This window comes from Heterocephalus glaber, unplaced genomic scaffold (genome assembly GCF_053883595.1).
Source record: "Heterocephalus glaber isolate CG9 unplaced genomic scaffold, H.glaber_assembly_v1.0 deba00001531, whole genome shotgun sequence".
Taxonomy (NCBI): Eukaryota; Metazoa; Chordata; class Mammalia; order Rodentia; family Bathyergidae; genus Heterocephalus; species Heterocephalus glaber.
In genome coordinates, this window is record NW_028258329.1 from 2,576,672 (window position 1) to 2,602,190 (window position 25,519).

At 41.7% G+C, this 25,519-nt stretch overlaps 1 protein-coding gene and 1 pseudogene across 6 annotated transcripts in view; one reads left to right on the forward strand and one right to left on the reverse strand.

Annotated features, from left to right (window-relative positions):
• Positions 1–25,205, reverse strand: part of LOC110350707 (uncharacterized) — a 108,260-nt gene extending 83,055 nt beyond the window's left edge. For 4 of the 6 annotated variants that reach the window (XM_087188254.1, XM_087188252.1, XM_087188253.1 and 1 more), the window contains exons 1-3: positions 22,512–25,205; positions 22,112–22,175; positions 19,195–19,332 (exon numbers count right to left, since the gene is read on the reverse strand). In XM_087188254.1, the coding sequence (XP_087044380.1) occupies positions 19,195–19,332; positions 22,112–22,175; positions 22,512–22,700 (391 nt within the window). In that variant the 5' untranslated portion in view covers positions 22,701–25,205. Of the gene's footprint in view, positions 1–6,220; positions 6,346–19,194; positions 19,333–22,111; positions 22,176–22,511 lie in introns of all 6 variants that reach the window. The other 2 variants (XM_087188256.1, XM_087188255.1) reach the window with 1 other exon arrangement.
• Positions 730–4,455, forward strand: LOC101719395 (importin subunit alpha-1-like; annotated as a pseudogene).
• Positions 25,206–25,519: the final 314 nt, after the last annotated feature.

A 25,519-nucleotide genomic window follows, 5' to 3' on the forward strand; every position in this document is an offset into this window, starting at 1 on the left:
TTGGAAACAGCCCAATTGCCCATCAATTGGGGACTGGATAAAGAAGATATGGTTCTTTTTTATAAAATGGAGTACTACTCAGCCAGAGAAACTGGAGACATTTGTAGGTAAATGGATGCACATTGAGGCTATACTTTTAACTGAAATTAATACGACACACATGTGTAAATACCGAATAATTTCCCTGGTGTGAGAAATTAAAAGTGTAAATAAGAATAAAAATTTATAATTCATATTGTGAAATAGGAAGAAAATGTCTAAAGGAATAGGGGAATTGAGAGGGGAAGGGGAAAGGAAAGAAGGGAAAAGATAAAATATGAGAAAAGGAAAAACATGGAAACCAAGTCTTTGCAAATAGGGAAGGGTGGAGAGGGTGAAGGGAGGGCAGATGAATGGGGAAAAAATAGGAACCAAGGTACATCATGTAAAGGTACAAGATCTAAATGATGAATATAACTGTATTGTATACCTAAAATGTACCAATAAACTAAATGGAAAAAACCCCCAAAGAAACAGAATATGCACTGTTTCTGGGCTGAGCCTGGGTGGACATTTGCAGGGCAGCCTGTCTGCTGCCTGTGAGCTCCACATCACCGCCTGAGCTCACTAGGCAGCCTTCTCTCTTTGTCTCCTAACTATGTCCCCCAAAGAAAAGGCTACTTCACCATGTGTCTATCTGAACAGATTCCAGAGCAAGGGGAAGACAGTACAGAAATGAGGTGGGACAGAATGGAAGTTAATGTGGAGCTGGGCAAAACTGAGGAGGACCAGATGCTGAACAGGACAAATGTAAGCTTGTTTCCTCACCACTCTAGGAAAACCACAACCACAAGGGCGCTCACTGGTGAATCACTATTTTGATGACACTGTCAAAGCATAAATCAGAACAATCTAAAAAGCAAGCTGCAAGCTACTCAAGCTGTTAGGAAGCTTATTTCTCATGAAAAATAGACCCCCAACTCAGCCAACAACATAACCCAGGATATCAGTAGGAGTTCATGGATAATTTCACATATCTATGTACACATATGGACTCAGGTAGAAATATTTATGGGCTGGGGATTTAGCTTAGTGGCACTGAACCTGCCTCACAAAAACAAGATCCAGAGTTTTATCTCCAGTATAAAAAAAAAAAGAAAAAGAAAGAAAGAAAGAAAAAAAGAAATTCTGATAATATATTTACATGTATGAGTTGGTAGATACAAATATTTATTCTCTCCTCTGTCAGTGAAAAAGGAAGCTGACAGGACTCACAGGATTCACACCTATTGACACTTCAGGAGTGGAGTTTACACACTGTGTCCAGGCATTGATTCTCACACTAGTTCCCAATAAAAGGAATGAGGACTTAAAACATGGAGGATATGAGTTATACACACAAAAAATTGACACAATGTCCTTGAAGTGGGGACCAGTGTCATGTAGTCATAAAGTGCTACAAAACCCACAACCAATCAAGGAAAGAAACACACCCAAGTGATAATGATGTGGCAAATTCACAATGAACAGGAGTCAAATAAAACTTCAGAAACAATAGCCAACACTGCCAAAAACCCCAAAACAGAACAAAACAAAAAACAACAAAAAAGCAAAAAGGAAAAACAATTTTAGAGGTCCCATTCGACCCAGCTATTCCCCTGCTGGGTATCTTCCCAAAAGAATTAAAAGAATCATACCACAGTGACATATGTGCACCCATGTTCATAGAAGAACAGTTTGTAATAGGTAAAGCTTGGAAACAGCCCAAGTGCCTATCAGCTGGAGACTGGATAAAGAAAATGTGGTTTTTAAAAATAAAATGGAGTACTACTCAGCCATAAAGAATGAAAAACTAGAGTCATTTATAGCTAAATGGATGCATATTGAGGCCATACTCTTAAGTGAAATAAATAGGACACACGTGTAAATACCGAATAGTTTCTCTAGTGTGAGAAACTTAGTGTAAACAAGAGTTAAAATGATTAAAATGAATAATTGATAATTTGAAATAGGAAAAAAGGTCCAAAGATGAAGGAGTGAAGGGAGGGGAAGTGGAAAGGAAAAGAGGGAAAGGAAAAACTATGAGAAAAGAAAATAAAAAGGAAATGAAATCTATGTAACTAGGGAAGGGTGGAGGGGGTGAAGGGTGCACAGGTAATGGGGAAAAAATAAGAACCAAGATATATCATGTACAGGTACAAACACCCAATGATAAATGTAAATGAACTGTATACCTAAAATGTACCAATAAAAGAAGTAAAAAAAAAGAACTAGGATTAGAGGTCCCATTTGACACAGCTATTCCCCTGCTGGGTATCTTCCCCAAAGAATCATACCACAGTGATATATGTGCACCCATGTTCATAAGAGGCACAGTTTGTAATAGCTAAAACTTGGAAACAGCCCAAGTGCCCATCAACTGGAGACTGGATAAAGAAGATGTGGTTTTTTAATAAAATGGAGTACTACTCAGCCATAAAGAATGAGAAACTAGAGACATTTATAGCTAAGTGGATGCACATTGAGGCCATACTCTTAAGTGCAATAAATAGGACACATATGTGTAAATACCAAATAGTTTCTCTAGTGTGAGAAACTGAAGGTGTAAATAAGGATCAAAATGTATAATAGATAATGTGAAATGGAAGAAAAGGTCCAAAGGGGAAGGTGAAGTGGGAGGGGTATGGGAAAGGAGAGAATGGAATTAATATGAGAAAATGAAAAAATAGAAACAAAGTCTTTGCAAATAGAGAGGGGTTGAGGGGTTGAAGGAAGGGCAGGGGAATGGGGAAACTATAAGAATCAAGATATATTATGTAAAGGTACAAATCTCCAGTGATGAATGTCATCATATTTTATACCTAAAATGTACAAATAAAATTAATTTTAAAGAATTCAAAAAAAAAAGAGAAAAGGCTACATCACCATGTGTCCATCTGAGTAGATTCAAGAGCAAGGGGAAGACAGTACAGAAATGAGGTGGCACAGAATAGAAGTTAATGTGGAGCTGGGCAAAGCTGAGGAGGACCACATGCTGAGAAGGAGAAATGTAATGTTTCCTGATCGTGCCACTTCACCACTCTAGGAAAAGCACAACCACCAGGGCACTCTCTGGTGAGTCGCTGTGTTGACGACACTGTAAAGCATACATAGGAACAATCTGGAAAGCCAGCCACAAGCTCCTCAAGCTGCTAGGAAACTGATATCTCATGAAAAACAGCCCCCCACACCCAGCCATCACCATAATCCAGGATGCTTTGATTCCAAGATCTGTGTTCTTCTTGGGCAGAACTGATTGTACTCCCATTGTGTTTGGGTCTGCTTGGACACTCAGTGTCATTGCTTTGGGTCATTAGAACAGACCAAGGCTGTGGTGGATGGAGGTCCTAGCCCACACTCCTTTTACTCTTTGCATCTCCCTCTGCTCCCACTAGTGAAGAGGCTGTGTGAACTCTAGAAAACATGGCAGGTGATGGCCCAGTTCACCCTGACTTGTTACCAAATATGATAGAGTTGATCTACTCTTGGCTCTTCTTGCATATCGGGTATGTGATATGTGATATGTGATGTTTAGGAAGTGGTTACTTACATCCTCTTTTTTTCTTTTTTGGTACTGGGGATCGAACTCGGGTCCTTGCACTTGCACAGCACGCAGTGAAACCACTGCGATAAATCCCCGGCCCCTACTTACATACTCTTATCTGAACACTTTGGAACCTTTGTTATAACAAGGATCCTGCAGCCCCATTAGATATGGTTGAGCAAATTCTTTCTACTTTTTTTCAACTCCTACATTAAAAAGATCATAAAGTATTAGCAGATAGCTGCTGGGATATTTGTTATATTACCAAAAGTCCAAAGGAATGCATTAAAGTGGTTGTAAAAACAGAAGTTATACTCAACCTGGTGAAGCTTCTTGTATCTAATGAATTGCGAGTTATGATTCTCATGGTAAGACCCTTAGGGAATATTGTCACTGAAAAAGATGCACAGACTCAGACTGTGTTAGATGCAGAACAGCTCTTGTCTTCCCCAGGCTGCTCCCCCACGCCCACACTAATATCCAGAAGGAAGCGAAAGGGACAATGTCAAACATCACAGCTGGCTGCCAGGGCCAGAGACAGCAAGCTGGGAATCATGGGTTAGTCCCATTTCTCATCAGTGTCCTAAGGCAGACTTTAGGGCACAACAGGAACTAGGGATGTCTGTGTCCACTCTACACTCTACACGTGGTGGGACAGTTGAAAGGATTGTATCCCTTGTTCATTGTGATGTAATAAATCCAACCTTGAATCTCTTAAGTGAAAAGATAGAAAACTGATCTGGTTGTTCTTTCTGGATGCCATTTCAAATATCTTCAGGCCGCTGAGAAACCTTTATCTTCTAGGTTGCACAGCCGAGTCATCAAATTTTCACTGTGTACTGTTTGGTGTAAATTCACCTTCCTGTTCCTCTTCTAAGAACTCTTTCCAATGAAACTTTTTCCAATGAAACTATAATTGAATATTTCCAAACTGTACCTAGTATATGAAGCTTGTCCTCTGAAGAGATTTCTTCTTTCTATGTATAATTTCATATTGTTCAGTGTCCTCTAAAGAAAGATTAAATTTCATCTTTTTCTTTGCTTCCAAAAAAGAGAGGGGAATAAAAGCTAATTAAATAGAGGATGAATCTGATAACACAAGCTCATCCATGTGACCAAATTAGTAGCAACTGTGAAGAAAAGTAAGTTGATAGGATGGCCTATGGTGTGCAGTTTTGAGGATGATAGATTACCTCTGTGGACTTTCTACTTAAAGACCAATAACTCAACACAGTCATGGGAAAAATGAGAAAAATTAAAACGTAGGATGTCCAAGAAGAAAAAATATGTAAAATATAAAATATGTAAAATATGTAAAAAATTGTCACAACCATAAGAACATAAACACACAGAATATCTAAATATGTTATGGAGTCCAGGATGAGATTCCAGAGTAAAACAATGTATATTAAATGAAAAAGAAGCAAATTTCAATCAGGTGTTGGTGTCAGTGAATGACAATGTATATTATTAGATTGTTACAGTAAACTGCATGCCAGTGTAAGAGATGAATAATAATGGAAGTAGGGGAGAGATAAGGGAAATTTCTGCTACAACATGGAAACTATTGCAAAATCTGTCCATTCTGAGGTTACAAAATCAAGTTTAAAATTTTGAACGTCACCATTGAGCTTAATAAAATGAACATCAGCAACACTGTACCTGCCTTCATCCTCCATACCCAATATCATCCTTCTTCACCCACTGAAGGTAACTCTAATTTGAATTCTCAGTCATTACTTTCATTTTGTAATCTTATATTTAGAAACCTTTGACCTCATGTATCACTATAATTTAATAGGGGAATTTCAATAACTTTCTATTAGAAATAGGCACATCCAGCACACAGAAATATGAGGACATACTGAAAGTCATTAGAAGAATCAATCACATGAGATATTTGAGATCTCTTGACTAGTATTTCATCCAACAAACACAAAATGCACGTTCATTTCCAGCCTACATGGATCATCACTAGACAGTCCACATTCATGTCTTTAAATTTGCCTAAACAAATTTCAATTAATTTTTTCACAGAATGTCTACTCTCAGGTCACAGTGGAAGTAAACTAAAATTCAATCACAGAAAGAAAATGGAAACATCCCTAAATCTTTGATGTTAAATGCACATAAAATAGCGCATTTGTAAAAAAGGAAATCTTAGTAGATATTTTAAAATATATAAATGTTACAGTGTATCTTATACAAATTTATAGCATACCAAAAATCAGAGGTTAAGTGAAGATGCACAACACTGCATACATGTGTTAAGAAAAAGAAATATTCAACATTGCATACTTGATCCTTGCTTAACATTATGCAGAGCTAAACTTCCTCTTCTCCAATGAGAAGATACTAAGGTTCAGAAATGATCAGTGAAAGAGCTGCTAATATGGGGTAATTTCCTTTTTGCTAGGCTAGCAAATATCTTGAATATTAATATCCCACAAGTTAAAAATATAAGCAATTGCTGCTATGTAGGAAAAGAAATCCAAATGGACACAAATTACTCAACACGAGAGATTCAAGGGAGTTGAATGAGAATATTAAAGAACATGTGAGAGGTCATAAAGAGAAGATCAGATCCACATGTACACATGTGAATGGAAAATGTACTCTCAGGGTCCATCGATGCCAACTGCACACGTCATGTACTACCTGACAGCCTCCTGGTGTGTAGCTCCAACTCATCCCTCTGTCCACAAGATTCTCTCATCCTCACAGAATACCAAGTAGACTTTTGCAGAACTGAGATGGAGAGAATCAAGTAGTCCAGCCAATGTCTAAAGTTTTTAGGGAAGGAGAAGAGAAAACAATATGATAAGGCGTACATGTGCCCAGTGACAGTGGTTCATCTGCATTCAGGGAGTCTTAGAATTGCATCTAAATAATATTAGTGCCTTTGTGAAATTTCACTCATGTGTCATATGATGAAATAATTGGAACAAATATTACTTGGAACAAATATTTCCTTTTGGTTCCAAGAAAATTCTTTGTGCCTGTCTTTTAAAACCAAAGGTATTTTCAAGGAAGTAACCAAAAACGTCAAAGAGACAATGTGTAGCATCTGTTTCTCCTAATAGAATTATATTCTCACTCAATTAAGTAATTGGTGAAGCTTCAAGAGATGAAAATATTTTAAAGTAACCTTGGAAATGATTTCTAAGGACAGAAATGAGTGTCCTTGATAGATAGAAATATATGGCTGTACATATTTATGGGACCAAAAATTCAACTTTGCACTCAATTGTAAATATTTGCAGCCAGAATAAAAGACAAGAAGAAATAGAACAAGGCGAGGCCTGAGGCTGAACTGTGTTGTTAATCTGCAAAATGATTCTTTAACACTGTCATTCTCCATACAAAAAATCTGACTTCACATCACCCTCAGAAGACGGGCGGGGAGCACCTTTGCTTTCCTATGTGGACCCCACAGAAAGGCTGAACTCAGCTGGGTGACTGTGGCCTGACCTTCCTGGGCGTGGTCTAGCAGAGGCCACTCCCACTGGGTCCTCTGAGCTTGAGCTGCAGGAACTGAAGTTACCTATACAGCCTCCTGCTCTCCTAGATGTTGCTGATGGAGCAGGAAATTCCCGAGGCTCCAGAGGGGGGTTGAGGGGGGAGGAGGATGTGGCATCAAATCTAATTTGGGCAGAGTGAAGTCATATATCAGGTAGGAAGTATGGTGAGGAGTTGCTTAACCTTCATTGGGATTCTAGAGACCGAAGTTAATAACAATGTTGTGCAGTATTAAATCTTTTTCTCGACTCAATGTGCAACCAAAGTATTGCACTAGTGCATGGCATTTACATTATTACATGTTTTCTTCATTATAAAATAGTCTGTGATTAGGAGAGGAAGTTGTGGAGGGGAAATTGTTGGTTTAATGAAAGGAAATTTGACTAAGAAAATGTTTGCACAAAGAGAAATAAAACTGAAAAAGAGAGAGGACAAGTGAAAACACACTCAAGTACATAAAGGCAAATGTTAGTGGAAAAAGCTAATTATTCATTAAATGTTGTAGGAAGCAATATACAAGCAAGGAAATAAAATCTGACCTTGACCTCACATCACATGTAAATCTATTCCCAGTGGTTATGTAAGATTCAACTGGAGCACCAGTGAGACCACCGAGGCAGGCAAAATCCAAGCAACCTGCAGTGAGTTTATTGGCATCTGGGTGCAGATGGACGAAGGGTGAAAAGGTCTTTGCATAGGAAGGAGGGGGCATGGAGTTTACATATGAAAGTTTAAGTAGGAGAGCGTTTGTCAGTTCGGAGAGTGCAACATTTTGGTGTCTCCTGGGTGATAGGCTTGAGGCTGGCGAACGGGACAGGGTGAGGGGAGCAGGGTGATGGCAGGTACAGCAAGGTACAGTGGGTGCCTTGTGGTTTTTTGGAGAATCACTCTCCTTGCGGGTGTGAATGAGCCAGGTGGTAGCTGGCTTCCTGTCTTCACTGTCCTTGTAGGCAATGCCTCTGTTGGGATTTTTCTCTCTCAGTTGGGTGCTTTCTCACTTGGGGGCCCTGTTATTCCTGCCTGTTGTGTTATAAATAAAAGGAAAAGGGACATAGCTTCTTATGACTTCCTTGAGTGGCACCAGGGGCAAGGTGGGCATCCTGTGAGGAGAAAAGGAAAAAAAGGAGGAAGGGAGAGGTCATTATGGGTCAGCCTGAAATCTTGCCCAATGGAGATGTAATGGTGGGTCAGGAGGGTTTGTTTGTATGTTACGGATCAGATTTGTTCCTGGATGTAATCTGTTAAAAATCTGACTACAGAATCAGGTGGACTGAGGGAGGTGGGCTCTGTTTCTTGGCGCCAAAGCCCTGGTGCAGAGCACCTTGCAGAGAGCCAGCTCTCAATTTCTACTGACTGCAGCCTTCATGGAAAGGACCCTGAAAGACCCTCAAGCCACGCAATGAACCATAGTCAAGAAGCATCATTTAGAATGGTAAAGAATGTTGAAGAGACTGTTTATGATGTCATCACAGGAAAAAACTACTATCACCATGGAGGCAGTGTCCTTCGATGATGTGGCTGTGAACTTCACCATGGAAGACAGGGCTTTGTTAGATCTATTCTAAAAGAAGCTCTACAGAGATGTGATGTTGGAAAACTTTAGGAATGTAGCTGCTATAGGGAGAAACTGGGATTGAAGATGTGTACAGAAATTGCAGGGGAAATTTAAGAGGTGAAGAGTTCGAGAAATGCTGTGAATACAAATTATGGTATCAACATGGAGAAGTGGTTTTTTTTTTACTCCAGGTAGTAATCCGAATATGAAACAATTTGGTACAGAACCATGTGAAGGCCTTGCCTATAGAAAGCTCCTGATTGGTCATTCATCATCAACTGTGCCCATCATAACTACCACTGAACTCGAATCATATGAGTATCAGGGATTTGAAGAGAAGCTGTCTAAATGTTCCAAACATGGGAAAATTTGCACTGACATCCAGTCCTTTCAGAAGCATGCAAAGACAAATCCTAGAATGAAACCATGAATATGCACAATATGGAAAATTATACTATAGTTGCACTGAAGGAAGAAACACTGAAGAGAAAACCTTTGTATATAAGCAAGATGTAAAAGCTTTCAGTACAGCAAGCTACATTCAAATCTGTGAAGGAAATCATAGTAGAAAGAATACCTATATAGGTAAAAAAAAAATTTGACTACACAGGGTCCAAACAGTAATAGTAGAAAGATTGGAATGAGGGACCCAACATAGGGAGGAGCCAGGGTACCCAACCCATTTGGAGAAAGCCTCCACATTCATTGATAATCTTCACCCTCCCACCTGTTTTTGGAGCTTTGTGGCTTCTTTTCAGAGCTCCTGTACTGCCAGGTAGATGACCCCTGACATGTTTGTGTAAAAACAGGATTTTTTTCCCAGGAAGAATATATTGCCTGAGTTTTTTTTTTTTTTTTTTTTTGTACCAGGACTCAAACTCAGGCCCTTGCGCTTGCACAGCAGGCTGTGAAACCACTGAGCTATATCTCCGGCCCTTGCCTGAGTTTTTTGTGGTTAATAAATTTAGTGTACACTGGTTTTGGTGGGCCACTCCTGCCAGGGAGTTTACCTCTTTTTATAAGGCCAGGAATGAGTCAGAGATTTTTAAAAGTATTATTTCCAGCTCGTCTGAATGTTGTTGATAGTTCATAGTGGAGATTTTGGTTCCTGGGACTCTGTTCCCACTTCTGTGGAGATTTCAAGACCTACTTGTAGGGGTATGAGAATTGAGGCTGCTCTCCATTCCCGCTGGAGAGGGATTCGGCCTGGAATTGGAAGGTCAGATTGTCTGGGAATTTTATCTATTCTGGGAGACAGGAATTCCACAGTACAGGTGCCAGTCCAGTTTGTGGGCAGGCAGTGGTTGGTGAAGGTAATGTAAAGGAAGATCCTGGAGGTATTTAGGGAGAAGAACCTATGCATCCATAGGAACTTTTTCATTGGGATCTTTCTTTCTGTCAGTGTCCCATGCTTGTGGCACAGACTGCCCCAGTAAAGGGAGGGGCAAAGCCAGGAGGGACCTTATCAGTGGCACCTGGAGGATTTATTTTGCCAGTGTAAGGTGAATCTAACCCTATCAGTCAAGAGCCACTGGGAGGCATCCTCAGGTTGGGCAGAAGAAGGCACTGCTTGGGGGTAGCATCCATCTGGCGTCTAGTCAATGAGAGTGGGTCTGCTGAGGATGGGGCCTCCAAGGGATTTGAGGATAGGGTAGCTGTTGGGATGAACAAAATTGGGAGTTTACATTTCAGAGCTGGGTGGTCTCTACAGCTGGGAGACCTGATATCCTGAAAGTAGGAAAGGGTTAGGACAAGAGGTTTTTCTGGTCTCAGTGAAAGTAGCATTTGAGAGTGAAGTTACATTTTGAAGAGGGTAGGTTTCCAAGGGAATCCCGGGGGCCTTTCCTGGAGAGGCACAGGGTGGCTGGGGAGGAGAGTGTGATGTTTTAGGCTACTTCCCTGGGAATGTGACGATGAGTTTCTGAATGGGCAGAGGAACCTGTCAGCATGGTGTTGGCACAGGCCTCAGCCTCCCAAGAATGAGTTTCAAAGGCAGGAACCAGGCAAATTCAGACATTACCCATGTTGAAGGGGGGCAAGTGCACCCTCAGTTGCTGAGGTGGACTCTGAGAGACCCATCTAGCAGTCCTTCCCCAGTGAGGGTTGCAACTGGTTTAGCAGACAGTTGGCTAAGTTTATAGACTTATTCAGGTGGAGAGGCAGCTCAGACAGTTTGGGGAGGTTGTGGGGTTTGTGGTCCTGTCTCAGAGCCCTAGGCTGTTGGGGTAGTGACTTGTACGTTGTTTTGGGACTGGGGTTGGAAGTCATGGAACAGGGTAAGAATCAGTCCAATTTGGAAGGAGATGGAGATATGAAGGGAATGACAGAGAGGAGGGGAGTACCCGGCGTGTGGCAGGTGTATCTATCCATTGTGGTCATGTTTAAGAGAACAAAGAGGAATGAGTATAAATTCTGCTAGAAGAAGGAATGTGGCTACCAGGACACACCAAGGAGAGTTGTTCCAGTTCGGTGGGGTGATGGAGGCTAAGCTAGTGATGAATGCAAGGGCCAGGGATATGTGGGTGAGTAGGAAGATGAAATGTTGGTGCGCAGGGCAGTGGAGTGGTGTGTAGGTGGGAGGTGTGGACAGGTTGAGGGAAAGGAAAAAGGTGAGTAGGTGTATTTTGTTTGAGGGGGAGTTGGGAAGGGGCCGGAGAGGCTAGTTCTTGTAGCCAGTAGTAGATCCTCTCCAGTGAGCTGATTTGGGGATGGGGACTCCAGTGAGTCCAGTCTGAATGTTGGGAATTAATTTGGGGGTGGGAAAAGGAGACATTTTGTCCAGAGCAGAAGGGATTACAACAAATGAGTCTGAGGAGGGTGAGTGCTGGGAGCTAGCTTTAGGGAACTGATGAACTGGCAGACTAGGCAGGGCATCTATATTTTGGAAATGCTGTTTAGGAGAATGGAGGTGGGGGAGAGCACTTGAGATTTCTGGCAGGCACTTCCAGCAGTGGGCCCACAGTGGGGGTCTGGGGGTGGGTGGATATTCTCTCGTTTTTAGGCGTTGTGGTAGGGAGAGGATGTCTTGGTGATAGGACACTGAAACAGAGCTGTAGAGGAGGAAACAGTCTATATATTGTAATAAGCCAAACGCTGCGGGGTGAAAGGAAAGATCCCAGACAAGGGCTTGTTTGACATAGTGAGGGCTACACTGGAAACTTTGGGGCAGTTCTGCCCAGGTGAGTTGCTATTGATAGGGAAAAGTTTTAGATAACTTAGATTGAATATTAAGGTAGTTGTAGAAGCAAAATAAGTCATGTGTTCCTTTAAGATTTGTTTAAGGTGACAGTAATCTGACTCTTTGACCAGTAACTTCATTAACCTAACGAAGCTGCAATGCCTGGGTGAATTTACAATGTATTTGGCCTATCTTGTGTCTGTGACTTGTAAATAGGAACTGGAATTGTATTTACACATCAAAGACCACTAGGGATGAGATAATGGCTAAAAAGGATATAAAAAGGAAAATGCTGAACAAAGGGGCACGGATACTGACCAGACTGGTTTCTGGCTGTCCTGCCTGCTTGCAAGCCGAACTTTTATTATTTTACCCAAATTCTGTGTCTCCATGTATTTCTTTCCGAGATTTCCGGAACACTGTCACTGGTGGTGTCTGTGTCTGTCTACATGAAACCAAAAGGGGCTGCAAGTTAGGATACAGAGGGAAGGTAAAGAATGCGTTGTTTAGGTCAAGGACTGAGTAATGGGTGCTGGTTGAGGGCATAGAGGAGAGGAGGATATAAGGGTTTGGGACTACAGGAGGAATGGGGAGGAGAATTTGGTTGATGATTGGAGATCTTATACCAAGTAGTGTGATTGATCAGACTTATAGACAGCGAGGATGGCGGTGTTGAATGGGGAGTTGGTGGGAATCAGGAGGTTCTGTTTGAGAGGGTGAGTGACGATGGGTTTTAGTCCTTAGAGGGTGGGTCAGATAGGTGGACTTGACACTGGGCAGGGGTGGTCTTTTTTTAGGGGGATGTGGAGAGGCAGGTGATGGTGAGCGACAGAGGGGGTTGAGATGTTCTAGACAGGATGGTTGAGGGAGGAAGAAGATAAGTGGTAGGGCATAGCATTAGGTATGAGAAAAGAATGGTGATAAGGTGGGGAGCAGAGCCTGGAACAGTGAGGTTGGCAGAGAGCTTTGTTAAAATATCTCATCTGAGGCGTGGGACTGGCCAGGTGGGAATGACTGGAAATGAATGAGTAAACCTTGGCTTTTTAATTGGTGTAAGAGCAGAGGGGTTTGAGAGGCCTGGCCACCGTGCTATCAATTTTTGCAACAGTCATTGAGGCTAAAGTTAGCTGTCCTGAGAATGAAGAGAGGGTGAAATGATCACCCTGTACTGATCAGAAATGAACCCGTCTCACCTTGCACTGCAAGATTTACCCATAGTTTGGTGGCTGTGCTTGTCCCAAGGGTACCAAGACCTCTGAGCCATGTCAGCCATCGGAGTTCCAACACATCAGGATGGCAAGGGCACCTGAGCCCCAGAGAGTGGTCCTGGGAGGGGACCCCTGAGGTGGGCTGGGTCCTCACAGTACAGTCAGCCTCCAGGAAGGGCTTCCCCATGTGGGGCACGTCTTGGGAGGGAGTCGTGGCAGAGGACAGTTTTGGCACAGTGGCTAATTTGGTGACACTTAAAGCAGGGTCCTGGACCCCCTCTTTTGGATCCCCACTGTTTTTATTTGGCCCCTGATTGGCTTTTAGCCCTTTTGGTGGCTTTCTTACAGTGGATGCTAGTAGTTGTGAGTCAGAAATATCCTGCTGGTGGGCAGCCATTTCACAATTATTGAAATGCTTGATTGATGAATTTCTGATGGGAATCTGAGGGTTGCCTGAATTTTTTGGACCTTTTTGTGAATATCTGGGGCAGACTGGGTAGTGAAATTTATCTTTAAAATAAGTTGCCCTTCTGGACTTTCAGAGTTTAGAGCAGTAAGGTTTTTCTAGAGTGGAGGCTAAGTGAGACATGAACCGGGAGGGACGTTTATCTCACACTTAAGTAATTTTTAAATCTGTCATAATTAACTAATTTTTCAGCCGCCTGTTTTTAGGCCCTCAACCAGGCATGTTACCATATAGTCTTGGCACTGCCTTGCTGGAACCCGCCCCTGTGCATCAGTGTGATTGAAATCCCATGGGGGCTTCGCCGGGCAATGGCTGTAGCTCTGTCCTCTAAAATGGGCTCAAGCCACCTATTTTTGTAGTAGGATTGAGCTGGGGACCAAATCTGTCTTTTCTTGCTCCTCGGGGGAGAGTGTAGAAGGAAGGATGACACTAGAAGGAAGGTTAAGTCATAAGATTGAGGGAGATATTGACATTTTTGAACATATTTCGTGGGGTCTGTGAAGAAGGAGCCAAAATACTGATTAATCTGAGAAAGATCAAACAGAAAAGGGGCATGAACTGGGACTGAATATGTATATGTATATTTTATCCCTCCTACCTCCTGCAGCAGAAGCTGAGGAGTAGGGCTAGGGAAGAAACACCAAAGGGCAGTTTAGATCTAGCGTGAGAAGGGGTCGGAATGGGCTTGTTCAGGTAGGAGGCGGTTGGAGGTGTGAGGTACGTGGAGAGAGGGGGCTGGAGCAGAGGAAGTTACAGTTGGAGGTCCTGAAGGAAGCTGAGCAGCTGCAGTGCTTGCAGCTAAAGGGGGAAGAGGGTTGGACCAGAGCCCAAAGGGAGCCCAGACCTTGTATGGGAGGGGGTGGGAGAGCAGAAAGGAGGCGGGAACAGGGGGAGGCTGTTGAGGTTGAGGCGGGGTAGGAATGGGCTCAGGTTGTCGGGGTCAGGGGAGGCTGACCTAGGGCGGAAGGATCAGTGGTCAGAGAGGAGTCCTAGTGGGGAGACAGAGGGGAGGGGGCTGATGGAGGAGTTGAGATGGGAAGTTCAGTGGGGTCACAAGAGGCACAGAGAGAGGGGATTCTGACTAGCCAGGGATGCTTGGACATATGGGACCTCTGACCATTTTCCTAGCTGGAGGCAATAACTGTCTAGTTCTCACAGAGATGAACAGTTGAAAGTGCCACGACTGGGGCAATGTGATTTATTATCTAGTTGTATTGTGCTCAGGCCATATTACAAGAGAAAATAAGACATTTTGTCTTCAGGCTGGGGAGATGAAGAGGCTTGAGGTCCTTGAGAACACAAGCAAGGGGAGATGAAGGGGAAATAGAGGAAGGAAAGTGTCTCATAGTTATGTCTGACCCCAGAAACCAGGAAAAGGAAAGAACATCTTTTGGGGAAAGGAAAGAACGTCTTCAATCAGTTTCCCAAACCCAGCAGAGTGGGTGTTGATCAAGTCAGGCGTCCCAGAGATTGGGCTGCAGGCAGGGGAACCAGGTTCCTGAGAGTGTGACCAGTACTGGGTTATGAGCACACTTTGAACGTGAACTGGGTCAGACAGAGAAATCTGGGCGAGAGAGGGTCAGAGAGGCAGGGGGTGAAAAGGTTGAGTAAAAGTGTCACCCCCCTGACCAGAAGAGGGGACCTGGACTAACAGCGAGCCAAGGAGGGAAGAGTCCAGAGGTCAGATGTCAGAGGTGGCCTGAAGATGTCCGGTGGTGTTCGGCGGAGGGAGCTCAGACCCTCCTGAGAGGGGAGCTCAGACCTCCCCATATGGGCCACCGAATGAATGTAAGGTTCAACTGAACCAGGAGTGAGACCACTGAGGTAGGCAAAGTCTAAGCACCATGCGATGAGTTTATTGCCATCTGGGTGCAGATGGGCGAAAGGCTAAAAGGCCACTGGAATAGGAAGGAGGTCGCAGGCAATTTATAGAGGGGAGTTTAAGTAGGGCAGGGGGTGTCAGCTCACAGTGTGGCAAATTTTGGTGTCTCTTGGGTGATAGGCATGAAGCTGGTGAACAGGACAGGGTGAGGGGAACAGGGCGAAGGCAGGTACAGCAAGGTACAGCGGGTGCCTTGTGGTTTTTCGAGAATGGGACCCCTGGCATGTGTGAATGAGCCAGGTGGTAGCTGGCTTCCTGTCATTGCTGTTCCTGCAGGCCACGCATCTGTTGGGGGTTTTTCTTTCTCAGTTGGGCAGGGGTCTTGCTTGTGGGGCCTGTCAGCTTATACCTTTAAGTATAAATACAATGTAATTTATCATTAAATCCTAACAAAAAATAACTTCATGACAATTGGGTAAGGAAAAATTTCTAAATTTATCCCAAGAAAGCATGTTTCATGTAACAGAAAGCTATCCTAACACTGCAGACCGACTGAGTCAATCCTAAGTTTCTTTTGTGTTGCTTTATTGTAGGGCGTTTGGAAAGATTCAGACCTGGACCTTGACAATAGTAATCAAGCCTTCCTCTGCAGGTGTTGGGAGGATTCACTAATCTAAGAACACCTAAATCCTGTATACCGTTACTAGCAGGTTTAGACTAAGTAAACATTACATCTATATTTTGATTATACTGATATCTTTTGGTATAATTTGTATTATTTATCATATGACTGTTTCATGTAACTGTGGAAAAAAACATTGTAAAATTATGAACAAACTTGGTTACTATTTAGTTTTATCTAATTATCTGAAAAATCTTTCAGCAAGTATGTATCCTAAGTCAATCTTATGTTTATTCCTAGATGACATGCAATATAAAAGTAAAATATATTAACAAAGGTATTTTAAATTTTTTCAATTCATTCCAAATACTTCTAGGTCTTCTCTCATTTCACTTATAGATAATTTTCTAGATATAATCATTTCCTGTGAAAATCTGGAGCTGTGGTGATGCAGGATATCTCAGGAAAATCCTACAATACCCTTGTGAAATTATCTTTCCAAGCTACAGATAGACCCTCTGCCAAATTTGACAAACATGGTATCACTGTGAGGGGCCAATGGTTCTTTTGGAGCAAGTGTAGATGAGTATAATTACATTAATACTACTTTCTGGCCAATAATATTTTTATAATATCAATTTTAAGGTGCCCGGAAATTTTCAAGATGAAGGGCATATTGTACTATGAGTGTAATGAGCAACTTTTCTGTGTGATTTCCCATTTCACAGGTAAAATCATGGTGCTAATGTGCTGTTTCAGGCCGATTTTTGAGCAAAACATGCTTAGACTTACTTTCATAGGAGCTGACTACCTTGATTTACCTTCCTCTTAGTTGTAAGAATTTTTAGTGTAATACCATGATTATTGTTTTATGTTCTAGTGAATGCCTATAATTTCATAGTGTTTCAGCATTAATTTGAACAAACATTTAAAATTCTCACATGAGCATCGGGGCTGAGGGCACTCGCTCCATCCCACCGGACCTATAGGGAGCTCTGGCTTCTCTGTGAGGTCTGTACCGACACGATGCTGCTGTTACTGCGTGTGTCCTACTGAGTCGCAGCCTGGGTCTCTCTGACCCAACACCCGATCCTTCCCTGTTTTTCTGTGTTCTCCACATGACTGGAAAACTTCCTAGGAATGAACTGCACACATGGCAGACAAAACCACAAAGGCCCATGCTGGTGTACAGAATTTTCCGGTGAGAGGCTCACTGCCTCACTTGTCACGCTCAGACATTAGGTCACCTACAAGGGTAAAGAAGTACCCAATGGAAGACATAATATAAATTCCACAGCCTGATGGTGAGTTTCCTGCATCCCAGGAGACTCACAGATGGAGTTTATTCAGAGACAACTGAAAGGATCAGTTAACCGGGAACAAAACTGCAATTTATATTCAGACATAAGGTTTTAAACTGTGTTTGACATCTATCTGAAGGGAGATAGAAATATGAAGGAAATGCTTGAAAGTGTGCAGATTTCTAAAGACTTAGAGAATGTTGTATGTGGAGAATGTGTGCCCTGAATTTTGAAATATGACCAACACCATCTTGAAGCTGTATCTTGAGTTTAATTATTGAATCCAAAACAATTGTGTATCTAACTTTTTCTTCTTCCCTATTCATGTCTTTAATTACAGGAATGGCAATCATTCGCATCAGTCCATGTGCCTTCAGTGCAGATGCAGATGCATCACAGGGTTCAGAAATGTTTTGCTGTCCTCCTTTGCTATTTGACTAAGTCTCCCTTGAGAACATGGAAATTGCAATGAGTCTTGGTGTTTGCTGCTGGGAATTTTATTGAAATAATTTCATACAATGCACAATTTAAACTGTTGGCTGGAAGTTGCACCTATTAATTCAGTATCAGGAATTATAAGTGTCGCCTGATCTAAAGTATTTGATTCTTGCATTCTTGGACAATCTAGTCTCTTTAGTAAAGTGCAGATACAGGCTGTTGGTTTCTTGCCTCATAATGTGGTCACCTTTAAAATGTTTACCATGGAAACTTTCTGAGTATTCTGGAGGCAAGGCCAGTCTCTGGGAAAAGTCTTCAAATTATTTGTGGGTTGTGGGAACTCCTGCCTTTCGTGCTATCAGAGAGTGGTGCATGGGAGTGGGGTGGTCAGCACTGTGTCCTGTGGACAAGTGGTTACATTACAGTGCAGTGTTTTGTGTCTGTCTCCTGTGCTGTCTTAACCGTGCCCAGTTAGGCTTCTTAACAGTGGTTCCCACTCTGACATGGTTTCCCTGTTCCTGTCTACCTGTGACACTTTCTGATGTGCCTGTGTGACCTGCATGGTTGTGCACCTATGTGTAGGCATCTGTGGAAGAAATATATTCACACTATACAGAAAGATCGATTACAAGGTGTGTGTTGAAATGCAGCACTGCAGTGCAATTAATTCAATCACACACAATAAGAGTCCCAGGCAAAATGATAGGAACAGAAAAAGTTTCTCATGGCCAAATAATCGTGGCTCGACAGCTCTGAAACAGTGAACTAAGAGAAACACTTGTCCTTATTAGCTCCTCACAGAAAGTACTTTGTCCCTGTGATGGAAAGCTAACACACAGATCCTTCTGCTCACAAGTCATGTATTTGAAAAAGCCTCAGTAGATTCAGCTGATAACCTACCTGATAATATCTGAAAATGGATTATTTTGGAGATGCAAGGCCCAGGCATTTGTGTGTAAGGACATGGTAACCGGAGACTGTCAATGGGGTGTGTGCTGTGGAGGAAAGGAGCAGTGACCCTAAAGCTTGAAGGGTGTTCGTGAAGCAGGGGCAGCTGGGTTAGGAAGCGAGGATAGAAGAGAAGTGGCTCTGCTCTTCTCTGCATAGGTCTGCTCATGCAGCTCCAGAGGCCCTGGTATTGGTATGTGTCAGAAGGAGGTGTAGTAAATTAATTCCTTTGATGATATTACTTTCAAATACATTTAGGTATTCAGAGTTTTAAGGTAATAGAGTTTCTTGTGTCCTTCACTTCCCATCATGTGAACACCTTGTCTGAGGATAGTATGCTTAAACAACCTGTGAATTAGACAGTCATGGAAAAGCACTAAATTATGAACTACAGAATTGCTTATTTTAGTGAGTTTTTTACAAATGCAGCTATTTTTTTTTCCTCTTTTAGGATCAAGCCAAGGATACCAGTGAATTTCTGGTTTCAGTTCATTGGCACGTTTGTTAATTACTAGTTGTTGCACAGCACAGAACCACATCACTGGGCAGCTCAGAGCCTCGCACACGGTACTCACAGCCAGTCCAGAGCAGGGATCCTGGTGCAGAGGATGCCAACATCAAGGTCTGCACTGGGACGCAGCTGAGAGGAGATCCCCTTCCAAGCCGGAGTGTGCTGTCAGGGTTATTTCCATGCTCAGGGCACGACGGTCTCACTAGTGAGGGATTCAAACAATGAAAGATATAATACAATGCCTACAGAAACTCTTTGAAAAGATACATGAGAGAGAAGAGTTCTTCCCAACTTATTGTGTGAGGCCAGATTTCTTGGATACAGAAAACTCAAAAATAAAATAAGAGAAAAAACATATCTGTATGTCTTATAAATACATGAAAAAATCTTCCAGAAAATATTAGCATATGGGACAGGAAGCAACAGATAGAGGAAGGACAAAGGGGAGGGCAATGAGATTAAAAAGGGGGAATTGTGCAGTTTTGAGTATATGCGCCAAGTCCCTACAAGGAATGTGTGTGTGTGTGTGTGCATATTTGTGCCACATGATAATATTCATATACATGTATATGAATGAATGAAGGGTCCCAGAGATATAAGGAGGAGGGAGGAGGACGGAATAGTGGAAGGGGTAAAAAGTGAAGCCATGTCATGCACACATACCAACTACCTATGATGAATGTGATCATGATGTAACGAATGTACTAAGAGAATTGATTTTAAAAAATAATAAAACCTTGCAAAATGAGTAGAAAATATACACTATAATGAAGGTAATGTTATTCAATTATATAGATTTAACATAAATAACAGAAAATAATGGCATATACATTAATAGAATAATGGAAAAATTTCAAGATCATCTCGAAAGTCAGAGAAAATATTTGACAATTCCCAAGTCACATTCATAATTTCAGAAAACAATCTCCCTCAACAATTTCAGAAAAGAAAAATTTCTTAACTGAAAAAGGGCATTTAAAAACAACCGTAACATGTTTATCCTGAAAGTCTCAGGTATTCTGTGAAGATGCGCAATAAAAAAAAATGTTCACTTTTGCAATTTAAAATCAACATTGTACTGGACGATGTCTTCATGGGTATTAGGGGAGAAAAACAAATACAATGCATTTTCTATTCTTTACATATCATTTTACAAATGGAAAGAAGGTAAAATTATATCCATTTGTAAATGTCTTTACCTTGTATATAGAAAACTTCTAAGGAATCCACAAAAAGACGATTTTTACTAAAAAGTGAGCTGGGCAAATTATGTAGCAATGCCCAGCACTCAGCCATAGTGTGAGCCCATGGAACTCACAATGACGTCTTCTAAACTGGACAGTGAGAACTGTGGGTGTGAAACTCACTAGCACAAGACTCTGATGCCCAATAAAGCATCAAACTTGAGTCCCTCCCTCACACGCACTGCATGAGCTCCGGGCCACTGGTGAGGGTGTGCAATCAGCCTTGGAGTGGCCTCGGGCCTCTGGGGTCTCTGCCATGGCACTGAGGGTCTTCAGCCAGTTCAGCAGCTGCCTCCTCTGTGTTTCACTCGAGCCCCTCTCCAGAGCTGGACCCGCCACACTCAGACTCTCCTTAGAGTGGACATTTTATATCAACAGAGGGGACACAGGTCTGACAGGAATCTCAAGGGTGCCAGGTACAATAAACCAGGTTCCAGTGTGAGGAAAGACTAGGTCCAAGCCAGACAGGTAGGCATTCAGCTGCCCACAAGGACAGAGACATAGAGCACCGTGAGAGGCAGTGTAGACACACGAACCCCTACAGGGGATCAGAGCAGGGCCAGAGGACAAACTGCTCACTAGAGAGAGACCTGGAGAGCAAATGAGAAAGAACAAAATACAACTCACGGGGAGAGATGATTTTCTAAACTGTGGTTGAGAAAATTCATGGAGAAGGAACATAGCAGAGGCAAAGCATTACTGGAGGGGTTGCCCTGAGCTGTGGCCTTTCAAAGAGTGAGAAAAATCGGTAACTTGAGGATTTCTGATATTATTTTAGTAACGTGAACACTGCCCTCCTTCTCTTCCATAACAAATTCAACTTTCTAACTCACTGCATTTGTATTTCTTTTTTCTCCTACTGTTCAGTCATTTTCCAAACAAATGTATGGGGATTTTATAAATCACTTATACTCACTCATTGTACCTGTAGATGAACTAACTATACTTTTAAGGAAATATTTTTCTTCACCCATTTGCTATCTAGCCAACTGTTTGGGGTATGTTAAAATTGGAGAGGTGTTTAATGGTTTCCAGTGAATATATTTAATGAAGCTGAGATTCAAGTTTTGTTGGAGGATATGACCTGTGCTTTTATTTACATACTTGGGATCCAGGATGGGTCAATTAAATGAGCAGAAAATCTTGTACTCAAATATTGGTGTCAAGCACTCATTGGACAGTACTTTCTATTTGGTATGCAAAGGAGATATTTCAGGTGCAAAGTATCTCACAAGGAAACAGGAAAAAGAAAAAAACTCTTGAAGATTAAACACATTTCACATAGCACCAGGTTAAAAAAACAAGTCCTTCAATCCCCAGTACCAAAAAACAAAACAAAACAAACAAACAAATATTATGACATATTTGTAAATATTTTGAAGCAACTAAGATGAAAACGTCTCCTATCAGAATGTATAGAAGTCAACGAAAGCAGAGGTTAGGGAGAGATTTAAAGTACCAATACACGTGTTAACAATGAAAAACTACAATATAACACATTGATCTCTTACTAAAGGGTATGCAGAGCTGTTCCTATCAAATGAAGATATGCTAATCATCCTGAGAAATAATCAACCAATGGCAGGCTAATTCAGGGAAATTTCACTTGCTCATTAAGCTGCAAATGCATTAAATATTAATATACCAGTAATTATCAATTTCGGCAACTACTGCAATATGTTCAATATGAAAGAAAATGTAATAGAATGGCCCAAATACAGTGGACCCTTGACTTACGAACTTGAGCTGTTCCCGAGGGTTGGTTGTAACGAAGTCCATACAGCTGAGATGCGATGTTTACCTGGGTATAGAGAAGGAGAGGCAGATGAATCTTCCATTAACTTAAGTAACCCAAGTTATTTGTATTTCAGGCCAGTGGTAACCTGAGGGTCCACTGTAGATATTACACTCGGGGACAGTCAATTCCTCCTGAGGTTTGGGAACATCATGTAAGCAGATGTGAAGACACAGGTGGATCAATGCATACTGCTCCATGCAGGCACCATTCTTAAGGCCACACCCTGATGATCCCAGGTCCCTCATGCACTCTCTGCCGGGTTCCTTCGTCTGGCACCATCAGGGCTTCACCTGCATAACCTCCTAACAGGAGTGGCTTGCATATGCAGCCTCTGCATACCTGCCTGAATGCTGGGAACTGTTGGTATCCAGGATCCCACTGATCCTTGCAAAATGCGAGTGGGGACAGGAGTTGGCATCCAATCTGGGTGTGGGTGTGAAATGATGGAGAAGGGCAGGTGACCAGCAGCTCCCTTCCTTCTGCTTTCTGAGCCCGAGGAGGAGCCTGCTCCACTCCACACTTGCTCATTCTTGGGCTGAATCTCACCTGCTAATGGCCAGGGGCCTCGGGAGTGGAGAGAGACAATGTCCCCGGGGTATTTTTGATGTGAAGCTTTAGGGTTTTGTTTTGCTTTTCTTCAGTGCAGTGGATCAACACCAGGGCTCATCCTAGCTTTCACCAAGAGTTCTGAATTCCTTCCGGATAGCCAGGACCTCATGGGCCGGGGAAACACTTCATGGAACAAATCCCAGATACGCAAAACCATCCAGAGAGGATGTGCTCTTCAGTGAGCTGCTCCGCAGCACATTCTGGCTGCCGCGTCTCTCCTGTGGAGCTCCCCGTGCTCTGCCCTTCCTGTCACTGCCATCCCATAGATGACTCTTCTCAGCTCTGCTCCAAATCACCTGCTCACTTCTGAGTCCCCAGACTGATCCACAGACAAATATTTCCTCCCTCTGTCACCCGCGTTGTTCTGTCTCACTGAAAGTATCAGTAACAACATTCTAAGGTTTTGAATACTTTTCTTTACTCAATGTACATGTGGGAAGATTGGTGTGATGCATTTCTAATAAATGCATTTCTAGTAAATGTTCTAGGAAACAATATCCACACGGAGCAAATAAAAGCTGAAGTTTAAACTCACAATGCACACAAAAATCTCTTCAAGGTGGCTCATACATGTAAACATAAAGACAGTTTAATGCAGTATTTCTGTGAGGAAAATGACTTCATGAGCAGCCACAGAGGAAATGTCTCATACTCAGCCTGTACAGTGTGTTCCATAGAGGAGAAAAATCCTCTACTCGGTGATGTGAGCAAAGACTGCAGACCAAGTCAAGGAAAGGTTCTCCTGTTCTCTTCCTGTAGAGCTTCTGCTCCAATTCCTAACTGGGCCTCGGGAGGGGTAGCAGTGCCTGCCTGTGGGATGATAAAGAACTAAGTAAAGTATGAGTCACAGAGCACACAGACACATAGCTGTGATAGCCTAACCACTAAGTTAGCATTTGCGTATATTATTTAAGAAAAAAATATGTATTGTTCGCATCAATTATAATAAGCTTTATTATTTTATGCACTGTGTTTGGAAAGGTACATAATAATGTTTGCCACTCTGGTATTCTTTTTCTGGGTGTCCATTTAGTTCTCCAGGCCTTGGGGATTTTTAATGTGTTTGTGGAGGAGAACAGTATTAAATTAATGCCCTTTAAACAATATTATTTTGAAACAATTTCAAAATTACAGGATGTTTTGAGGTAGTAAAAAGAATTTAATGTATCTTTCATTTTCCCCTAATATGAACACCTTAAGTAACTATAGCTTGTTTCTAAAACTGTGAAATGGACTGCGGTCCCAAATTACTAACTAAAGAATGGATTTTTCTTATTTTTCCTGCTTTCCATGAATGTCATTACCACATAAGTCAGTAATTCAAAATCTCACACCCATTACTCACAGATTCTCTGGGTCAGAAATCTAGTTGTCAATCATGGCTATGGCTTTGATCTGCCTGAAGTCTCAGCTCAGAAAGATTCCCATCCAACATCAATTCTATGCTCAGGTCAGGATGATTTCACTAGCGGTGATTCCAGAAATTTAAGGAATTAATACCATGCACTCATAAACTCTTAAAAAATAAATCACTGACAGCTAAATTTTGGAAGCAGCCTATATGCCCATCACCGGATGAAAGATAATGGAGAAAGATAATGTGCTATATATACATAAAGGAATACTACTCAGTCATAAAGAAGAATAAACTTCAACTATTTGTAGAAAAATGGACGAACCTCGAGTCTATAATGCTAGGTGAAATAAATCAGAGAAGGTCAAATATGCATTGTTTCTCTTATATGAGATACCCAAGTATAAATAATTTAAATAGCAAGCTAAAAGAAAGATGATAGGAACTGTGGATATGTGAAAAGATCTGAGGATGAGAAGAGAGAAGAGGAGGTGGAAAGAAAGAGGAAGTAAAAAGAATCAAGATGCAAGATGTAAGTGACCTTGGGCTCACTCACCAACACATTCCATGAGGCCACACTATTCTGATACAAAAAATGAGCAGACATTACATGAAAAGAAAATTACAGACAAATATGTTTTACAAATATAGAGAAGAAAATATTCAACAAAATTCTAGTAAAACAAACCCAGCCAAATAAGAAATGTATTGCACATTATGACCAAGGGAATGTGACCTAGGAATGCAGATCTGGTTTCCATTAGAAAAATCTGATGCAATAGTTATTAATAGAGTACACAATCTGCATGATGATCTCAAGAGAGGAAAAGAAAATATTTGACAAATCCAAAGCCTATTCCTCATAACAAACAGAAATTAGGCAAAGAGGGAATTTTCTTAACCTTAGAAGGGCATCCAGACATATGTTCATGTAACACCTAATGTTCATCTTGAAACCCTCTATTTTTCCTCAGTTTACAAATAAGACAAAGGTCTCTACTTATGCTGTTTCTGGTCAACAGTATAGCAGAGGCTGTTGTCAGGGCTACTGGGGAGAAAATAAATATAAGGCACTTGATATTTCTTATATTTATATTCTATATAGAATTAAGTCAAATTATATCTATTTGCAAATAACGTTATTTTGTATGCAGAAAAAAAATCCTAAAAATTTAAAAAATTTATCATTAGAACTACAAAATGAGTCCATCAAAGTTTCAGTAAATATGATCCATAAAAATATTCAACTATAGTTCTATAAACAAGCAATTAAAAATAAAATTTCAATTCACAGAACAACTACATTTCAAGAGCATCAGGTGGGGTGGTGGCTGGTGTCTCTTCCCAGCCACTGGAATGCTGGTAAGAAGGGGACTTGAGCAGA